Below are 17833 nucleotides of genomic sequence, written 5' to 3'. Positions count from 1 at the left end.
AGCTCCTGTCTTCTACTCAGCCCAAATTCTGCAATCCAGTAGGCTAATGTTCTTACCTTCCCTCTAATAAAAGAGATGTGGAAGAGGCAGAGTATGAAAACAAAGGATGGGTTCCTGCCTATCCAGTATTCCCACTGGCCAAATTTCGCCTGCTTGAGCCCTGGCCAGTGTGGTTCAGCTGGAGCTGTGTCCTGTAAATCTAGTCCAGGGTACACGCCTAGCTTGCTGGTTTGGTCCCCAGTCGGGGTGGGTATGAGAGGCAACCAATCGATGTTTCTCTCTTTTCCTTCCCCTCTCTCTAAAATCAATAAGCATGTCTTTGGGTGAGAATTAAGAGAAAAGAGAAAAAAAGGCTTCCCATGGCCCCAGATATCCAGGTTTCACAGTATCTTAATGTTTTACCTTAGAAAAAAAAATTTATCTGCTTAATTTGGCTGAGGAAATGTGCCTAATTCAGGCATGCAGAAATCGCTGCTCCAATCTTGCAAGTTCCAGCCAACCTCAGGATGCAAAAGCCACCCTACTGATACTTAAACTGGAAAGGATAATCTCCTATCAAAGGGCACAAACTGCAGTGGAAACCAGAGTGAATCTGGTTCATACAGTGGAACTCCTGAACTGTGGATCAGTAGCTGCTCAGACTCCTGATGATCAACAGCACTAACTCTGCGATGATGTGGTACTGCACTTCACAACTGAATTTCTTGGCCCTGACTTGTCATGTTATCGTTGGGTCTGACCACACAAAGAAAGTTGCTGAAAGAAATAATTTAGTCTATAAACACATAGCCCTGGCTGTTGTAGCTCAGTGGATTGAGCGCGGCCCTGTGAACCAAAGGATCGTGGTTCGATTCCCAGTCAAGGCACATGCCTGGGTTGCAGGCCAGTTCCCAGCAGGGGACACACGAAAGGCAACCATACATTGATATTTTTCTCTCTCTCTCCTTCCCTCCCCCCTCTAAAGATAAATTAATAAAATTTTTTTAAAAACCACACAGAATACTACATTTTAAAAAAATTGGTCTTCTAACAGGAAGTGCACTTTACATTTTCTATAATACTTTGACAAAGAAATCTATAAAAATCTAAGTTAATTCCGAAAGACAATGAAAAAGGTAGAATATAGTAGTTCTTAACTTTTCTGTGATTATCTATTTAAAAACTGCTGCAGGAAATGCTCTTGTGTAAACATACACAAAATTTTGCATACAATATTAGGAGTTCATAGAGTCTCCTGAAGCTTACCCATGTAGATAGACTCTAGGTCAAGAAACTCTTACATTAGTATTTTTCTCCATTATTGTATAAAGAGCAAAAAAAAAAAAAAACAAACTTAAACACTAGTAAGTAATACTTAAAATCTATCAAATCAAATTCTAAACTGAATCTTTGGTGGCTTTTACAAAAATGCATTTAAGGAGTACATTCCCTTGAGTAACTTTACCAGTAACCGTTGCAACTTCAGCAGAGAAGGCGTGTTGATTAAGACTGCTTGTTTCAGAATCGATGTGAAGCGTGGTTAGACTGGCTACTTCTTGCTCTTCAGCACTCTGATGATGACCAGAACCTAAATCCACATCAGCAGAGGAGACAATTCCAGGATCAGCTCCAAAGCCAAAATCTACAGGAAGAAGAAATGCTAGTACAGAAGTCACAATCACAAAACAAAAATATTTACAAAAAAGACACACGTAGTTCAGCAAAATGGTTCAACATTAATATTCCCTTAAATTTATTCTGTTCGTATATCACTCACACAACTGTAAATAAGAACACTTGGAAGTTTACAGTTAGAAACAAATTTTTAAAGGTTTCTCATAACTAATTATTAACAACTTAATGATAAAAGACAGACAGACATATATCATCACTCATCACTATTCTTATCCATGCTTTCTGATAGCTCATAATATACTTACTGCTTTTCAAGTTTTTATTTATCTTTATTTTTTATCTGTATTTTTTAAGTTTAAAAATCATTTGATATAGTCCGATTTATCTATTTTTTTAAAGATTTTTATTTATTTATTTATTTTTAGAGAGAGGAAAAGGGGAAGAAAGAGAGAGGAACATTGATGTGTAAGAAGTACATGGACTGATTGCCTCTCTCATGTCCCCAACTGGGAACCTGGCCCACAACCCAGGCATGTGCCCTGACCAGGAATCAAACTGTCAATCCTTTGGTTCTCAGACTGGCACTCAATCCACTGAGCCACAGCAGTTGGGGCGCAAGTATTTTACAATCTGTAGTACAGGTATATATAATAAAAATGGTACATATGTGGATGATAATAATTTTTCCTTTGAATCATATTCCTAGTCTGAGGTCAGAGCAATATATAATCATTAAGGGCAGCAAACATGTAATTCTCCAATGTGTCTCCTAGCTCCTCACGAACTTGGCTCCCAAGGATTTAACTTTTTAAAAATTTTGTTACCCTTCACTGACTACCAAGTGTAATACAGAATTATAGCAGAAAAGCTGTATGGTAGTGATACAGTACCAAAAAACACCACTGATGTCATTTTAACATGAAGCAATTACTCAAGAAATGCTCTGGGTACTGTCATATTGAACATAACTGCTGAAGAGACTGAAGCGCTGACCGTGACTAGACAGTGGTTCCCAAGTATGAGTGCATGAAATAGTGCCAACTCATAAGCATGTCTGTCTGTCTTTTATTCTAATATCAAGTCCATTCTAATTTTTTTCCTTTCTATGTTTTTGGTCTTAAAATATGATTAATTTTATAAAAGGACAGTGTACTTTGTTTTTCTAAATGTCTTTCATTTGGCAAAATAAAGTGGCCTCAACCTGAAGTGAATCCCTAAAACTTCTTTGGAATTCCACCTAAAAAATTAAAAAATGAAATCAGCCCTGGCTGGCGTAGCTCATTGGATTGAGCGCAGGCCTGCGAACCAGAGGATTGCGGCTCAATTCCCAGTCAGGGCCCATGGCCTGGGTTGCAGGCCAGTTCCCAGCAGGGGACTCATGAGAGGCAACCATACACTGATATTTCTCTCCCTCTCTCCTTCCCTTCCTCTCTAAAGATAAATAAATAAAATCTTTTAAAAGATTTTTAAAAATGAAATCAAAATATGTGGTAACCCCTTGCCTAAGTAACATTAGAGATGTGACAGTCACGTGATCCATAAGTCATTCTAGAACAAAAAACAACAACAAATAGACCCATAATGCTTATATACAAAAAGATACTTGCTGTCAAATTTTCGGCCATCATATTGGAAAGCACTGAAAGAGTCCGAATGACTGTCTGAGCTGATAAGATCACTGCTCCCTGCACTGGCAGGAGAAGTCCATTCTGAGGGTACACCTGGATCATCGACAGGACGCATTTGGTTCTGCTTGTTCAGAATATCAGGGAGGTCTTTGGGAATTTCGAGGCTGCCTGGACTACTTCCTCTTCTTGTCATAGTCTAAAAGTTCAAGAAACATTTACCATTTAAAAAAAGTTTAAAAATTTTCATTAAACATCTGAAATCTTTAATTTCCAAGACAATTATCACAAGAAATGTTGAGATTTAGAGCCTGAAGTAGGAGGGGGAAAATAAACTAACTGAACAAGCCACATTAACTGTATGGAGCCTAAACTACTGTTGTTCAGCCTATAGCAAAGACCCAATACCAGATGGTGCTGGGCCTGAGACTCTTAAACCTCAAAGGATCCATAAAGTGATTATAAGTTTTGATAGTATAAAGAGCAAAGTATTCAAATGGAAAAAGAAGAAGTAGTTAGAAGAGACAGTGATGAAAGAATGATGACAAAGAAGTCATTCTATAATGATTCTGTAATTTTTCCTCACTTAAGAAGAAAAGGAATAATTTAAAAAAGGGCTTGGGCCTACAGACTTTCACTAAAAGCAAGTGGAAACCCAAATGAAGTATGACCATTCTAAAAAGTAATTCCACATATATTAATCTTTCCTTAACAATTAAGCATTATTAAGCAATTAAGAAAATAGGAATCTCTATTTTCATTTGGTCATAATTCAAATATTCAATACAAAAATAACTTTAAAATATATTTCAAAGTTCTCTACAATGATTAAGAAATTTATACTATCAAAATTACAGGAGTTTGGCAAGAAGACCTCCATTGTTATTTCTCCCGCTAAGGGCTGTTGGCAGACATCAGGGTAACCTACGCGCAATCTGAAACATACAGGGAGGACTAGGAAGGTAGTGGTTTATATCTAAGTAGGTGAGCAAACAGGTATTCTAATCTTTTACTCTGATCAAAATGATAAGTTTGCTTGTTTTATGTCTTTGAATAAAAACATTAAAATTTAAAATTTTAATAAAAAGAGTTAAATTTGGGGAAAAGGCTACTTTGAATAAAAACTTCCACATCTATATGATATATAGATGTACACAGGTATTTATCTTTTAGTTACTCTAGCCTCCTCTCTGAAACCAAATAAAAAAATAACACTTACTGAGGCATTACCACTTCGAAGTCGTTCTGCTATAAACTCATCCATCAGATCAGGAACGTTAGTATTGCTGCTGCCAGTATCACTATTAAGAGGAGGCAGTTTTGGGCTCATGTCCTCTTTATTGACTAAAAATAAATAAATAACTATGTATAGTGAGGAAAGCCTTAACTGCATTTTCTAAATTTGAAATAAACAAGAACAACCCAAAACAAATTACCTGTGCCACATCAATTATTTGCCAAACATGCATTTATAATTTCTTTCCTTTTAGATTTAATTTTAAGAATTAGTAAATTGATATTTACTTCATTTAACTAAGCAGATGTTAGTCAATCTTCAGTATAACCTTAAACAGCAAGAAAGCTTATAGATAAGCACTAGTTGGAGTTAGGTTAATATTGCCTATAAAGAAACTGGTATATTTATATTTCTTTCCATCTCTATGCTTCTAGTTAGTCTTAATTTATAATTCTACTTTTCCCAAAAGAATATTTGCAAAAAATACATCCCTTGAATCTATGCAAATCTCATTTGGACATAAATGCATTTAAGTTTAGATATTTATAAATAAAAATTCTGTGATTTTGACATGTTTCTATTCACTATAAAATCTAATTTTATTGCTTTGACAAAAGAGATTTTCACAATTTTCTGTAAAAAGAAATACCCAAAACAGTTATCTTGATTTTTTTAATGACTACATTATAATTTACATTAACAGAAAGTATTCAACTTGGGAAATGAATTTAAAGATATTTATTTCACTATTATGCTCTTAAAAAGTTGATTTCTCTGAAATGAAAAGAAAATCAGCACTGTTTAAAATCCTAATTAACTACAAAGCATTTCAGGTTAAGAAAATACATAGATCAGGAGGAGCTCATTGTGAAATACCATTATCTTTATATGACTGGCCAGGCTTTGCTAAGCTGTCAAATAGTGCCCTCAAGTGGCATTAATGGCTCAATGCAAGATGCATTCATTATACAGCGGTCTGTTAATCATGCTAACAAAACCATGTTAAACAAATAAAATCAAAACCTACCTTACTGCTGAAAATTAATTTTCTATAACTGTAAAGTTATTTTAAATTTGAATCAAGATAAAACAGTTATCATAATGTTGCTTTTTGTAATCTGTCCATAGAGGTTTCATATTTAAATCAGGATTGGCTATCATGAAACCTTTATGCACATCTAAAATCTCAGAAACGAGAAAGTAATGGTAAGCGTTTCAAGGACATAACTTGCATTCTGTACAATTGAATCAAAACTACAAAGCCTATAGCTTGTTTGGAAATTGCTTAAATGAAATGTAACTAAATCCACTTCGAGATTTAAGAAATAATTGCCTCTTCATTACAGTTGACTAAAAATGTTGGTGCTGATTGTAGGATTTTGATTCCCATTATGTTACATAATGTCAAAGTAACAGCCTACCAAGAAAAAAGATAAAAATAAATCAGCAGTGAAATAAATGGATCCAATGATATAGCTTGTGCCCTTTTAAATATAAACTATGGGGCAGGGGCGGTATTCCAACTCCTCAGAAAACAATTTCAAGGCTCTTGTAGTGCACACTCAGGAAAATATTTGATTTAGACTGCCTTTGAAAAGTCATTAAAATTTTCCTATATCTTCCTCTTTCTTATCTGTTCAGCAGCAAAGAGGTTTAACTAAATGCCTTATAAGGGAAATTAGTAATTCAAATAAACATTTTATGCTGGGAAAAATACAGCTGGGAAAAGGCGCATGCATAACCAAACAGAGAGAAAGCAGTGACCATCCCAAAGCTTGATTGCTTATAGCTTGCTTCAGTCGCATTAAGCCAAACTGGTGCTGTCTTTCTCCTTTTGCGCTCTGCACATTGTTAGTGCTCACCTGCAGCTTTCCTTCCAAAATAGCCCATTACATGACTGTACAGATCCCTCAGTGGCGCCTCTGGTGGCATTCTGTTCTGCCTCTGTGGGGAAACATTTGCCTTCGGCTTTGAAAGAGCATGTACAACAGTTTTATAAACGCCACCCAGGGAGCCCTGCGGTAACCCTGCCTCATGACTTGATGATCTAAGCGTACTACGACTACCCAAATGATTACTTGCGATTTCTTCCTTTTGTAAGACGGTGGGAATCTCTGTAGATTCCTTAACTGTTTTACTACTTACTGATGTAGTCAATGCATCTAGAGGTCTGTACACACCAGGCTTCACCAGCTCTGTAACAGTATTTGAGCTGGTTTGGGGGTTGCTGGTGCTGCTATTGCTACTACTACTAAAGCCACTGAGCTTCCGCAGTCTCATCTTCCATGGAGCCTCTTTGTTTTCCAGAGGATTATAAAACTGAACTGATTCAGTAGACGGTCTAAAAGTAACATGAACACTATTTCGTTTTTTGGTAGCGATTTTCATGATTTTGGCTCTATGAGTTACTGTTTCGGACAAGCTCCTTTTGGTTGGAGAAAGCTTGCTAGTGTTTGTAGCATGAGGCATTCTACGGTTAACAGGTGCCTTCAGTGTGGTTTTCTTGGTATGAATAACATGTGGGAGAGGTTTTTTTTCATTAATTTGCACACCCTTAACCTTTTCAACTAGTGTAATATCTACACAGGCATCTAATTCTGTGGCTGCTTGTCTATAAAGATATTTCCTCTTTTCTTTATCACAAGAGCTACCTGAACTAGGTTCCAATGACTGTTTATCACTGTTTGGTACCTTGCATTTTTCAGAAGTTTTTGTTCTCATAAAACTATCTAATTGGTTAGATGCACTATTACTCATGAAGACAGATGAGTTTTGTTCTTTTTGAAACTGTATGTTTTCAGGAGTCCCAACAAAAGAGGAGATACTTTCTAGTTTATTTTCCTGGTCTAAGTATTCCAGTTTATCTAAGGATGATCTTTCATCCCTATTTACTGCAATAATCACTTCCTGAGAAGCTGCTTCTTTACCTAACTCATTTTTACTGTGATTTTCCTGGTTTTCCTTAAAATATTCTTTCAGGGAGGAAAGAAGATCGTCATCTCCTTCAAGGTCAATGTACTGGATTTGTTCAAAAGCTGAATCTGCAAGTTCTACTGGATCTATTAAGTGACAAAGATGGTCATATATGCTATCACCAACTTCCAGAGAAGACTCTCTACTATGAGTATCAGTGATGTAGCTTTCAGTGGATCTAGTTATTGACGAAGCCTCTGTGGAACTCTGCAAGCTTGGCGCATGACGGGATGAACTGTCAATGACAGGAACTGCACCTTTGGCTCGTTCAACAGTGAATGGTTCCAAGATGTCAGAAGTGCTGCTACTTCGAGGCAAGGGCTGCTCCTCATTCAAAGCACCAAAAACTTCATTCCCAGTGTCTTCACTTTGCGAAAAATGTCTGACTCTAGTTGGGCGGGGAAGTATTTGAGTATCATCAATATCTGTAAAAAAAGAAAAATTACGTAGAGTAGAACAATATGAATATGAAAAATAAGTATACTTTCAACCACAGCCTAATCATATGCTTAAAACTAAAAAATTCTGAGATGTTTTTGTAAGCTCAATGAAATAAAATCTATTAAAAATACAAATCTGTTTTTAAATAATGATGGGCACAAGCCAATACAGCATGTAGTGTCAATGAATTAGCAAACTACCACAATATACTTTAAAATGTTAACATGCAGAGAAAGAGACAGTGAGATGATGAAACATTTGGAAGTGCAGTTAAATATAGAGCTGTGCCAATAAATAAAGCAATCCAAATTGCTGTTCAATTTTTCCTACTTATTTAAGTTACAAGCAGAAAAAACTAGACCTTAACATAGAAAGTTGATCTAAATATACCACTGTGAAATCTTACAGGGTCTCATAAACTCCCATTTCCTTCCTTATCAGGCAAGAAGCACCAATATTCTTTCAAATCTTGCCTATCTGATTGATCACGTATTACAAATGAAAATCTCCACCCTCCTTCTAAAGTAAAGTTCTCTTCGTCAGGAAACTGTATGTTCTATGAGGTTTGTATTTAATTTTATTATAGTAGTAACATCAATTCAGCGCTATCAAGTAAAATTAATATATTGTTAAAACACCATTTAATTTACTAAGAAGACACCTTCCCTTCCTATCAGTGGCCCTTTCCATGAAAACTATTCCTATATCTTCTTATAACTCTTTTTAAGAATCAGATTTCAGAATAAAAGTGAACATTACTGATTTTCTACTTTAACTCTCTTACTGAAAATAATGAGGCCCAATGAGGTGAAGCTACTTTTTTAAATTTACAATCACAGTTTGAGAAGCAGGCTTAGTGTTCTATGTCATTACATTGCTTTTACCGCCCAAAGTGCTATGTATATGGTAAATATTAAAAAATATATATGAAATAAAAATATATAAAATGAAATACTATTTAACAGATATATATATAAATTAGAAATTTTAAAGCAAAATGCAATGTCTTTGAATCCATCATGGCCTTTACATTAACTAGAAATAACTAAAAAAATTTTTTTCAGAAGCCAGAAAAATAAAATAAAGTAAGGACACAGTCAAAAAGTCAAATGTCACTACTCATTAGGCTTGTAACACAAAGGTTATGAGTAACAGAACTATAAGTGAACAATCAAAGTGAGACGATTTAGATACAGAGTAAGACAGATCTTGTAATTTACTGATCACAAAAGTAATTTACTGATCACAAAAGTAATTTACTGATGGTGCTAGATCTAGTACTTGAGTTTTCTCACTCTGGACTCAGATCAGTATCCAAAGCGGGTACTGGATACTGTAATTCATACTGCCCCCAAAGTGGGGGCAGCATTTCATAATACTCTCAGGATTCATCCTACGGATGAAAGGAGGCTGGTCTTTCTGGTCTTTCATTCACATTATCCTTTTGCATGAAGTCCAAAAAAAATGGGCTTTATTCCAAATCCAGATCAAGAGAAATTTGTATTATGCTAAGACTCCACCATATTCCTGAAGATATACATATACATTTAGACTCCCTACATAGGTAAATACATAATACCAGCTGAATTTGGTTTATCATTAAGTTGAGAACATAATACTTTAAATGATGCTGGCTTTCTTCTTCATGCCCTCCATTTAAAAATCTTCTACATGAGAAGTAAAAACATCTCCTCAGAATCTCCATACTTATGCATTTACACTCATTATTTATTATTGCAGATAACTAATGTGTATTTGTGTATGTTCATAACTAAGTATTTGTTTGTTTTATCTCCCAGAATTGATCATAAGAACCTCTGCATAGAAGACACGAATTATATTTAACATACACAAAATGTTCTAATAGGACCCAGCAAAGTTTATGACAAATACTATATAACTTTTCTAAAAAAACTCTTAAGAATTTTGTAGTTAAATTTTTATTTTATCAACTCCAAATTCAAAATCATGACTGTAAGCCTTATTAAAATCTAATGTTATGAGACTAGCAAATAAACTTTAGAAAAAGTATACTTTTAATTTTTAGCTTTCTTTATTGGTATTTCATAATGTTTCCATTCTAAAGCCACTAAAGATTACTGTGAAGTTCTGTTTTTAAAAATTTCTTTGCAAACTTAGTCTTCACCTTTCATATTAGAAAATTCAACCATTATTTTAGCTTAAGTTTTTCCTTCAACTTTTGCTAGCACATATGAATACCTAAAACTTTTATGCCAGTTTAAGATTTTTTAAAAAAATCAGTATTTTCCTATAAATAATGTAGTGTTAAAAAATTTAAGTTTAAACAAAAAACTTTTTGAAAGTTTTAAGCTTTAAATATAGTTCTTATATGAGCATCTGAAAACACTAGCTGCATAAAATCAAAGAAGAAAATGGTTGTTGACAGAAAGCCAATGTCAACACGTGTATAAATGACTCTAATACGCCTTAAATTTAAAGAACTTTGGTAAGAAAAAAACAAATAATAGCTAAACCATATATAGTCTTTTCTACATGCTACATAGTGTTCTAAGAATCTTACATATATTAACTCATTTAATCCACCTAAAAACCCTGTGAAGTAGGTGTTATTATCCCCATTTTATAGATGAAGAAACTAAGTGACTTGCCAGAGGTTACTCAGAAAGTGAAGAGCTGGGATTTAAAAGCAAAAATTAGTCTATGTTCTTAATCTCTCAAATAATGGTATATGTTTATGAAATAATTCATTATTTTTTAGATTGGCAAAAATTGTTATTAAAGCAGCATAGTGAGAGAGCACCATGAAGATAAAAATCTTAGAAATCAAAACTTTGTCAAGTCCTGGCTGATGTGACCTGAATGGCTGGAACATTGCCCTGTAAATCAAGAGGTTGCAGGTTCGATTTCTGGTCAGAGCACATGCCTAGGCTTTGAGTTCTGACACTGGTTGGGGTGCATGCAAGAGGCAACCAATGTTTCTATCTCACATGGATGTTTCTCTACCTCTCTCTCCCCCCCTCCCTTCTCCTCTCTCTAAAATGACTGAGCATGTCCTGGGGTGAGGATTAAAAACCAAAACTAAACTAAACAAAACAAAACCTTGGTCAAATGCAAAATTTGTAAATTACTCAGAAGAAAACAACTGGTGAAGTTTGTATTGGATTGCTGAAAATAATGGTCGCAGCAGGTTAAAACAATAATGGACTTCATGATAAGTTACTATGCTGCTTATATTTTACCTTGAAAAATAACAGGCTATAAACTAAATTAGTTTTACCTAAAGCGTTAGTAACCACTGAATGAGCAAAGCAAGAAAAAAGTTTTTTAACAAACTAAAAAATAATTTTGTACTTTGAGAAAATGCTTCCTATAGAGCCTACAAAGTATAGAAATGTCAGTTTTGCCTCTCAATTTCCTGAATGTTTAGCATTAAAGTTTCCTGAATTAAAAAGTAGTTTTTTCCTAAATATTCTGTTTCAAAGAAAACTTTTCTTTGCTATTTCAAAAGATAAACTGTAAATTTAAGTGTAATATTAGCTTCTAATACATAAAAAATTCTTTCCACTAGAATTTGATCACAGGCTGACGCTCAATCCAGAGCCACACCAGCCAGGGCCCACTAGAATTTGATTTGTATTAACACTATAATATCCCGATTGCTTAAAATAGCCTTTGTCATATAGTAGGAGTTCAATAAACAGTTGTAGAAGAAAAATATCTTTTGTACTAAAAATTAGGAGTCGCTAGTTTGTCAGGGGACAAACCTTTTAGTTGTAATACTAACATAACACTAGAAAATTTTAATTATTTCTAAAATAAGGTACAGAATCAAGTGTCAAAATCCCTTTACCAAAGTGAAATTCTATTATTAGTTAATCAGAATAGATTTCAGTAATATTACATATTTTTACAGCTCCTGGATTCATAAAATCACTTATATTAGTATATTGAAATTGAAATCACTCTGAAGCTCAAGATTTTTTTCCTTGGAATTGCCTAAAGGAAATAACAATGTCCTTTATGTAATTTTTACCTGTTTCAGCAACAATGGCAATGTACCTTCAAGGTACACTGTAGTTCTCTGTAAGAACTACAGAGCATATTTCCATTTTTACTATTAACAGAGGCCAGTAAAAACTCTACATCTTTTTAAGACTAGATGATCAATTTGTAGGTAATTCAAAGCAGTAACTACATCACTGAAATGAGATGAAAAGACTAAAAAGCAACAAACTTTAGCATAATTAATTTTAACATTAGACCACTAAAATTTAAACCACTAAATTATCTTTTACTCTTTTATCCTTCTAATACTTTTCTGCTGACTCTTGAATTCTGGAAATAGGCAAGTGACCACTCATCATCTTTTAAGATGAGGAAATTATAGTTTATTTATGAATATATTATATTATGCCATATTTACATTAGCTTCAGATTTTTCTTGAGATGTACTTCTTAAAAAATTAACATATTTTTTCATCAAAAAAGTTTTAACTTAGAATTATGCTTAAAGCAGCATATTATCAGCAGAAGAGCTATAAAAGATTACTATCACATATTGATGATAAAAAAGAAGTTTTCTGATTGTATAAAGAAGGGCCTACTTGTGGATTAGAGACAGAAAATTCTCTTCCTGATCAGGCAGAATTTAGGAACATGATATGGTGTGAGAGACACCATCTTCTTTCAGCTAGCACTCAGAAAATAGAAGTAAAAAGATCAAAATATTTTGCTCTGCAGAGCTCACTTCAAATGATAAAGCATTATCAACACTAGCAGTCTGTGTGATATGGCTCAGAGTAGAGTGTTACCAGCAGCTAATATGACAAAGTAGCAGTTTTGAAAACTAATTGAAAGTAGGTGGGCAAACAAGTTCAGGGTGAGAAACCCATAGGACTCAATTAGAAAACAAGAAAGAGTTGCAGAAGTATAAACAGTCAAATTTTCAACATGCCTTTGTTCTTGTGCATCCCTTCTTTCATTAAAGTATTATTTTTTATAATAAAAGCTGAACCGCATAAGAACAATTATTGAGATTTCTGGCTTCTCTCTAATCTATCAGGAAAATTAAAGATTGTTAGGCTGGGCTATCCAATGTGTAGATGTTGAATCTACAGCACTATCAGAGAAAGAACAGGGAGAGTGTGCTTTGCCCAGACACCAGTAAACTTATAGAGCTTTTTTTTTTTAAAAAAGTTTTAAATTTAATTATTGTTCAAGTAGAGCTTTAAAAAATAATGTCTGATCCTCATGCATCCCCCAACATAGAGTATCAAAACCTCAGGCAAGGAGCCTGGAAAAAAATATTTCGACAACAGATGAGTTTGAGGTTTAGAATTAATATCACTGACACAGTGCCAATGCCCTTGAAGTAGTCCACAGAGCTTAAACTCTTCAAGGTCCTGGCTGGTGTGGCTCAGTAGGTTGGAGAATCGTCCAGTAACCGAAAGGTTGCATGTTCGATCCCCAGTCAGGACAAATACCTAAGTTGTGGGTTCAATCCCCAGTCTGTGCAATTATGATACCCAGTCTGCATGCATGGCAGGCAACCAATCGATGCTTCTCTCTGGCATTATTGTGTTTCTTTCCACATTCATTCCTCCCTTCCTCTCTTGCTAAAAAGCAATGAAAAAATGTCCTCAGGTAAGGATAAAAAAAAAACAACTCTTCGAGAATATTTAACTGTTTAACTAGTTTAGTCTATATAAAGCTGTAACACATAGCAACATATTCTAAATAATGTAAATAGAATGGAAATCTAACACGGAATACTTGGAGGAAAAGAAAAAAGTGCTGGACAAAAATGGCATTTTGAAAATTAGTGGTCCATTTTTAAAATCTTAGTATGCTTAAAAGGAAGAAATTAAAAGTAGTTTCCTTGTTCCCCCATAAGAATCCATGAGTATCAGGTAAATATTGCTCTGGAAAAACCTACTTTTAACCCAAAGCTAGAGTGATTGTTTAGGAGTAGTTTCATTGTTTCTTTGGTGAAGTCATTACAAACATCTCAACTCCTGATCTTAGATGAACTCAGGAAATATTTTATTATGGGTTCAATTAAGCCTGGTTCTATTATGGGTTCAATTATATAAGAGAAGATAAACTGTGAAAGAAAATTTTTCCTTTTCATAGTTTACCTTTCTTACTGTCTCTGCACATTAAACTATTCTAAAGTATAATTGACTCAAACCTTGGAAGGATCTAAGACTGTGGTTATCTTTAAATTTAGCGCTGTTTAAAAATATCTTGTTCCTTGATCCAGTTTGGCTTTGTTGGTTGGAGTGTTATTCCATAGCCTAAAAATTTGTGGGTTCACTTCTAGGTCAGGGCACATACCTCAGGTTGCGGGTTCCATCCTGGGTACAAGGCAGCAACCAATATATGTTTTTCTCCCTTTCCCACAATTAAAAAATGTCCTTGGGTAAGGATCAAAAATTTAGAGTCTGTTCATACAACTCCATTGTCCTCTTCCTCTTTCCTTCCCCAACACTCTCCCATTCAATGCACCTAACACCCGAAGAAGCACACTCAAGGCTCTAATTTGCCTCCAAGAACCATACGGACAATTAAAAAATCCAGTAATTCAGATTTCTTCCATGTAAGCTTATGTTAGAATAATCCTGTCCAATTTCATAAAACTAATATTTAAAATTATGGTTAGTTTAATGCCTTCCAAGTTAGTTCCTTCTGAAACCTCAGTGTAATATAGGGGTGTCAAACTCATTTTCCCCTGGGGCTACATCAGCCTCATGGTTGCCTTCAAAGGGCTGAATGTAATTTTAGGACTGTATACATGTAACTACTCCTTAACTATTAAGGGTTGAAACTACATTTGGCCCTTTGAAGGCAACTGGGAGGCTACTGCGGCCCCCTGGGGAAAATGAATGTGACTCCCCTGTTGTAGTAGGATGTCAACATGTGTACCTGGAAAAGTTCTGTATGATTAAATAAGACTGAGAAATATTGAATTAAACATTTTTTAACAGGACTTTTGGCGGACTTTAATATGGTGATGTACAATATGGATCTTTAACTAACTAACATCTGCTAGAAAGTGTTCTCAATTTACACATCAGCTTCAAAAATGCTAAATTCATCTGAGTCAGTTCTCAGTAAAGGAGAGTTTTGCTGCTACTTTTTGTTCCTTGCCTTTTTTAAGCACTAAGAGAAAAATAATCTTTACTCAAAATAAAGTTTTAACATGCTTTTATACTTTATATAAACACATGCAGAGAAAACTGGAAATAACTGTTTTTCAAGTTATTGATAAAAAACACTGGATTGGAGAACAAACATTGGTTTGTTTTTTCCTATACTTTTCCATATAATCAATATTTTCTAAAATTAACATTATTTTGATAATCAGATATAAAGTCTGTTTTGATTTGTGACTGGTATCTATTATTTAAATCTTTAAATCTTACCACAGAAGGCATTTTACCCCAAATTGGGGAAATAAAATAAAGCTGCTGTTTAGAAAATTCCTTTCATTCTTCATAAAAATACCTCCCCCATCAAATCATAAAAAGGTGGTCTTTCTGAATTATGCATTGACAGTAATGTAAGAATTCTGAAACAGGAACTTATCCTGGTCAAAAAATTACTTTAGAGCATTTTAAAGGGAATGACCTCACCTGTATTTGAGCATTTTAATAACATTTTAGCACTTGCTGTGCACATTTGGCAAAGTATTACCCACGTTGCAGACAATAAATTTTGTAAAGCCAGTAAGACTCTGAGAAAAAGAAATCTTCCTGACAGTTTTAAGACAGTAGAATATTTAATCCAAACAAACATTTAAGAATTAATGGTCAAACCTCGCTTTAATTTTAAACATGTTAAAAATGGTTTGCATTAAATGGTGTAAATATATTAATAAAAAGCTTGAAGCAAAAGAAGGTATCTTAGAGGCATTTAAAACAAGTTGGGAATTTCTTTTAGCTATATCTAATGTATTATAGGAACAGAAACACTGTTTTGTTCGCCAATTTAGGTAACTAAATTGTAATCTGATAAAAGCAACCAAACCGGTACTAGTCATACAGGAAGATACAGTGCCTCCATGGAGCACTGAAGAGACGAAGAAACCTAATTCTCTCTTTATAGTTAAGCATCACATGTAACAAAAAACTTTTTTTCATATTAAAATTCATGTTATCCCATTTATATATTTTCCAGCCTTACTACTTTTTGCACTAATAGCTTAAATTATCCAGATAGCCTAATTTTACTGATGTAAAATATATTCATTCACCATCTTACTTATTGAATACCGAGGTTTAGATCTGAGGTCAAATTTTCTATTTTATCACTGTCATTAATAAAACTGCACAAATACCAATTTCATCATAGATTCACTAATAATTCATTATTTCTAATTAATTATATTTTGGGTTCAAAAACAGTATTGAACACCTCTCATAAATATCAGAAAGAATATGCTAAAGTAACCCTCCCAATCAAGGTATTCTGAACTAGAAAACACAAATATATTACATCACATGATAACTATTTTCTAGTCAAAAAGCTAATACAAAAGGGGACCCGAAAAACCCAGAATTTATAAAAAATTGTGTTTTCATTCTTACAGGTTTAAACATCAGTCACCTTCAAAATACTCTCCATTTGAAGCAATACACCTATAGAGATATTTTTTCCACTGCTCAAAGCAGTTTTTGACCTCTTCAATTTGATGTCTTTTAGTGCTTCTGCTGTTTTTTTCTGTTTCACCTCTTCCACAATGGCAAGACATTTCCCTTTGAGGACTTTTTTCATGCAGGAAAACAACAACAAAAAAAGTCACTCAGGGTGGTATCAGGTAAATATGGTATCAGGTATCAGGTGGTATCAGGAGGGTGGGGTATGGGAGTAATGTCGTTTTTGGTCCAAAACTGTTGAACACTCAGCATGGTGTGGGCAGGTGTGCTTATAGTATCACCCATCATGAAATGGGCAAATGCACTGAAAAGGTCTTCAAAAAAAATTCACTGAAGCTGAACACCAGCTGGTAACTGACACAGATGGGTTCCTAGAACACTCACCTAGCAGGGGAAGCCTGTGCTACTAGGGGCTCACCATCCAGAAGATAATTCCATTTTGGGGATCCCCACTCATACTAAGTTTTTTTTCTTTTACAGTACTTTCAAAGAACATCAAACACAAGAGTGTCTGTTTGTCTGCATGTATTAAACTCTTGGTTTGAGAGAAATCTTTGATCTTAATGGGACTGGGGATGGTGGAAGGGACTTCACCTGAAATAACATATTAATAAAAATGCACCTTCCCTCACATAAGCCCATATAGTCCATTAGGAACTGAAAGGTAGATGGGATGCTTAAAAAACACACACACATAAAAATCAGTAACCTTACCGTATATAGCAATGTACTAAGAGAGGAAAGTACCCAAGAATGTAAAATTAACTTTTTTTGAGCTGGTTCATTTGCATAGTAACTACATTCAAGGCAAGTCTGCTTCTGTCTAAAAGATAAGATACTTAAGATTGTATTCACATAATTTTTTAAAATTATTGTGATAAAAATTAAAGTGTTTTGTGTGTGTGGCAGTTCTGACTGAAAGTGTCACTAAGAGTTTTGGGGATAATGAAAGCTTTCTATATTTTGTTTGTAGTGATGGTTAATAAAGCTGTGCATAATTCTCATTAAACTAAACCCAGGATCTATACATTTTATTAATGTTAATTAAACATTATTAAGTAGACCATGCCAGTACCCGGGATCAACAACCTCAGGCAAAACTGAAAGGCTGAGCAGGTTTTGAGGCTCCATAGAAATTGAAGCTTCACTGAATGCTTTCTTTATTCGGTTTAAAAATGAGTGAGTCTGGGCAGTGGGCAGGGCAGTGAGCAGGGCAGGGGAGAGTTATGGGGATGGAACAATAATTTTTTAAAAAAGCGAGTTCTTGCCCTGACCAGTGTGACTCAATTGGTTGGAGCATCGTT

The 17833-nt window shown here is 34.4% G+C and overlaps 1 protein-coding gene across 13 annotated transcripts in view; it reads right to left on the bottom strand.

Moving 5' to 3' along the window:
* The window catches only part of RALGAPA1 (Ral GTPase activating protein catalytic subunit alpha 1), a 265494-nt gene that overhangs the window by 143110 nt on the left and 104551 nt on the right, over positions 1 to 17833 (bottom strand). For 9 of the 13 annotated variants that reach the window (XM_037056449.1, XM_037056448.1, XM_037056442.1 and 6 more), the window contains 4 exons: positions 6339 to 7874; positions 4459 to 4583; positions 3222 to 3438; positions 1445 to 1621 (listed from right to left, as the gene is read on the bottom strand). In XM_037056449.1, coding sequence (XP_036912344.1) covers positions 1445 to 1621; positions 3222 to 3438; positions 4459 to 4583; positions 6339 to 7874 — 2055 coding nt within the window. The remainder of the gene's footprint in view (positions 1 to 1444; positions 1622 to 3221; positions 3439 to 4458; positions 4584 to 6338; positions 7875 to 17833) is intronic. The other 4 variants (XM_037056452.1, XM_037056453.1, XM_037056454.1 and 1 more) reach the window with 1 other exon arrangement.

The sequence above is a fragment of the Sturnira hondurensis genome, unplaced genomic scaffold, assembly GCF_014824575.4.
Source record: "Sturnira hondurensis isolate 20B ecotype Veracruz unplaced genomic scaffold, ASM1482457v3 Scaffold0008948, whole genome shotgun sequence".
NCBI classification, from domain to species: Eukaryota; Metazoa; Chordata; class Mammalia; order Chiroptera; family Phyllostomidae; genus Sturnira; species Sturnira hondurensis.
This window is presented reverse-complemented; position numbering and strand designations above follow the sequence as displayed.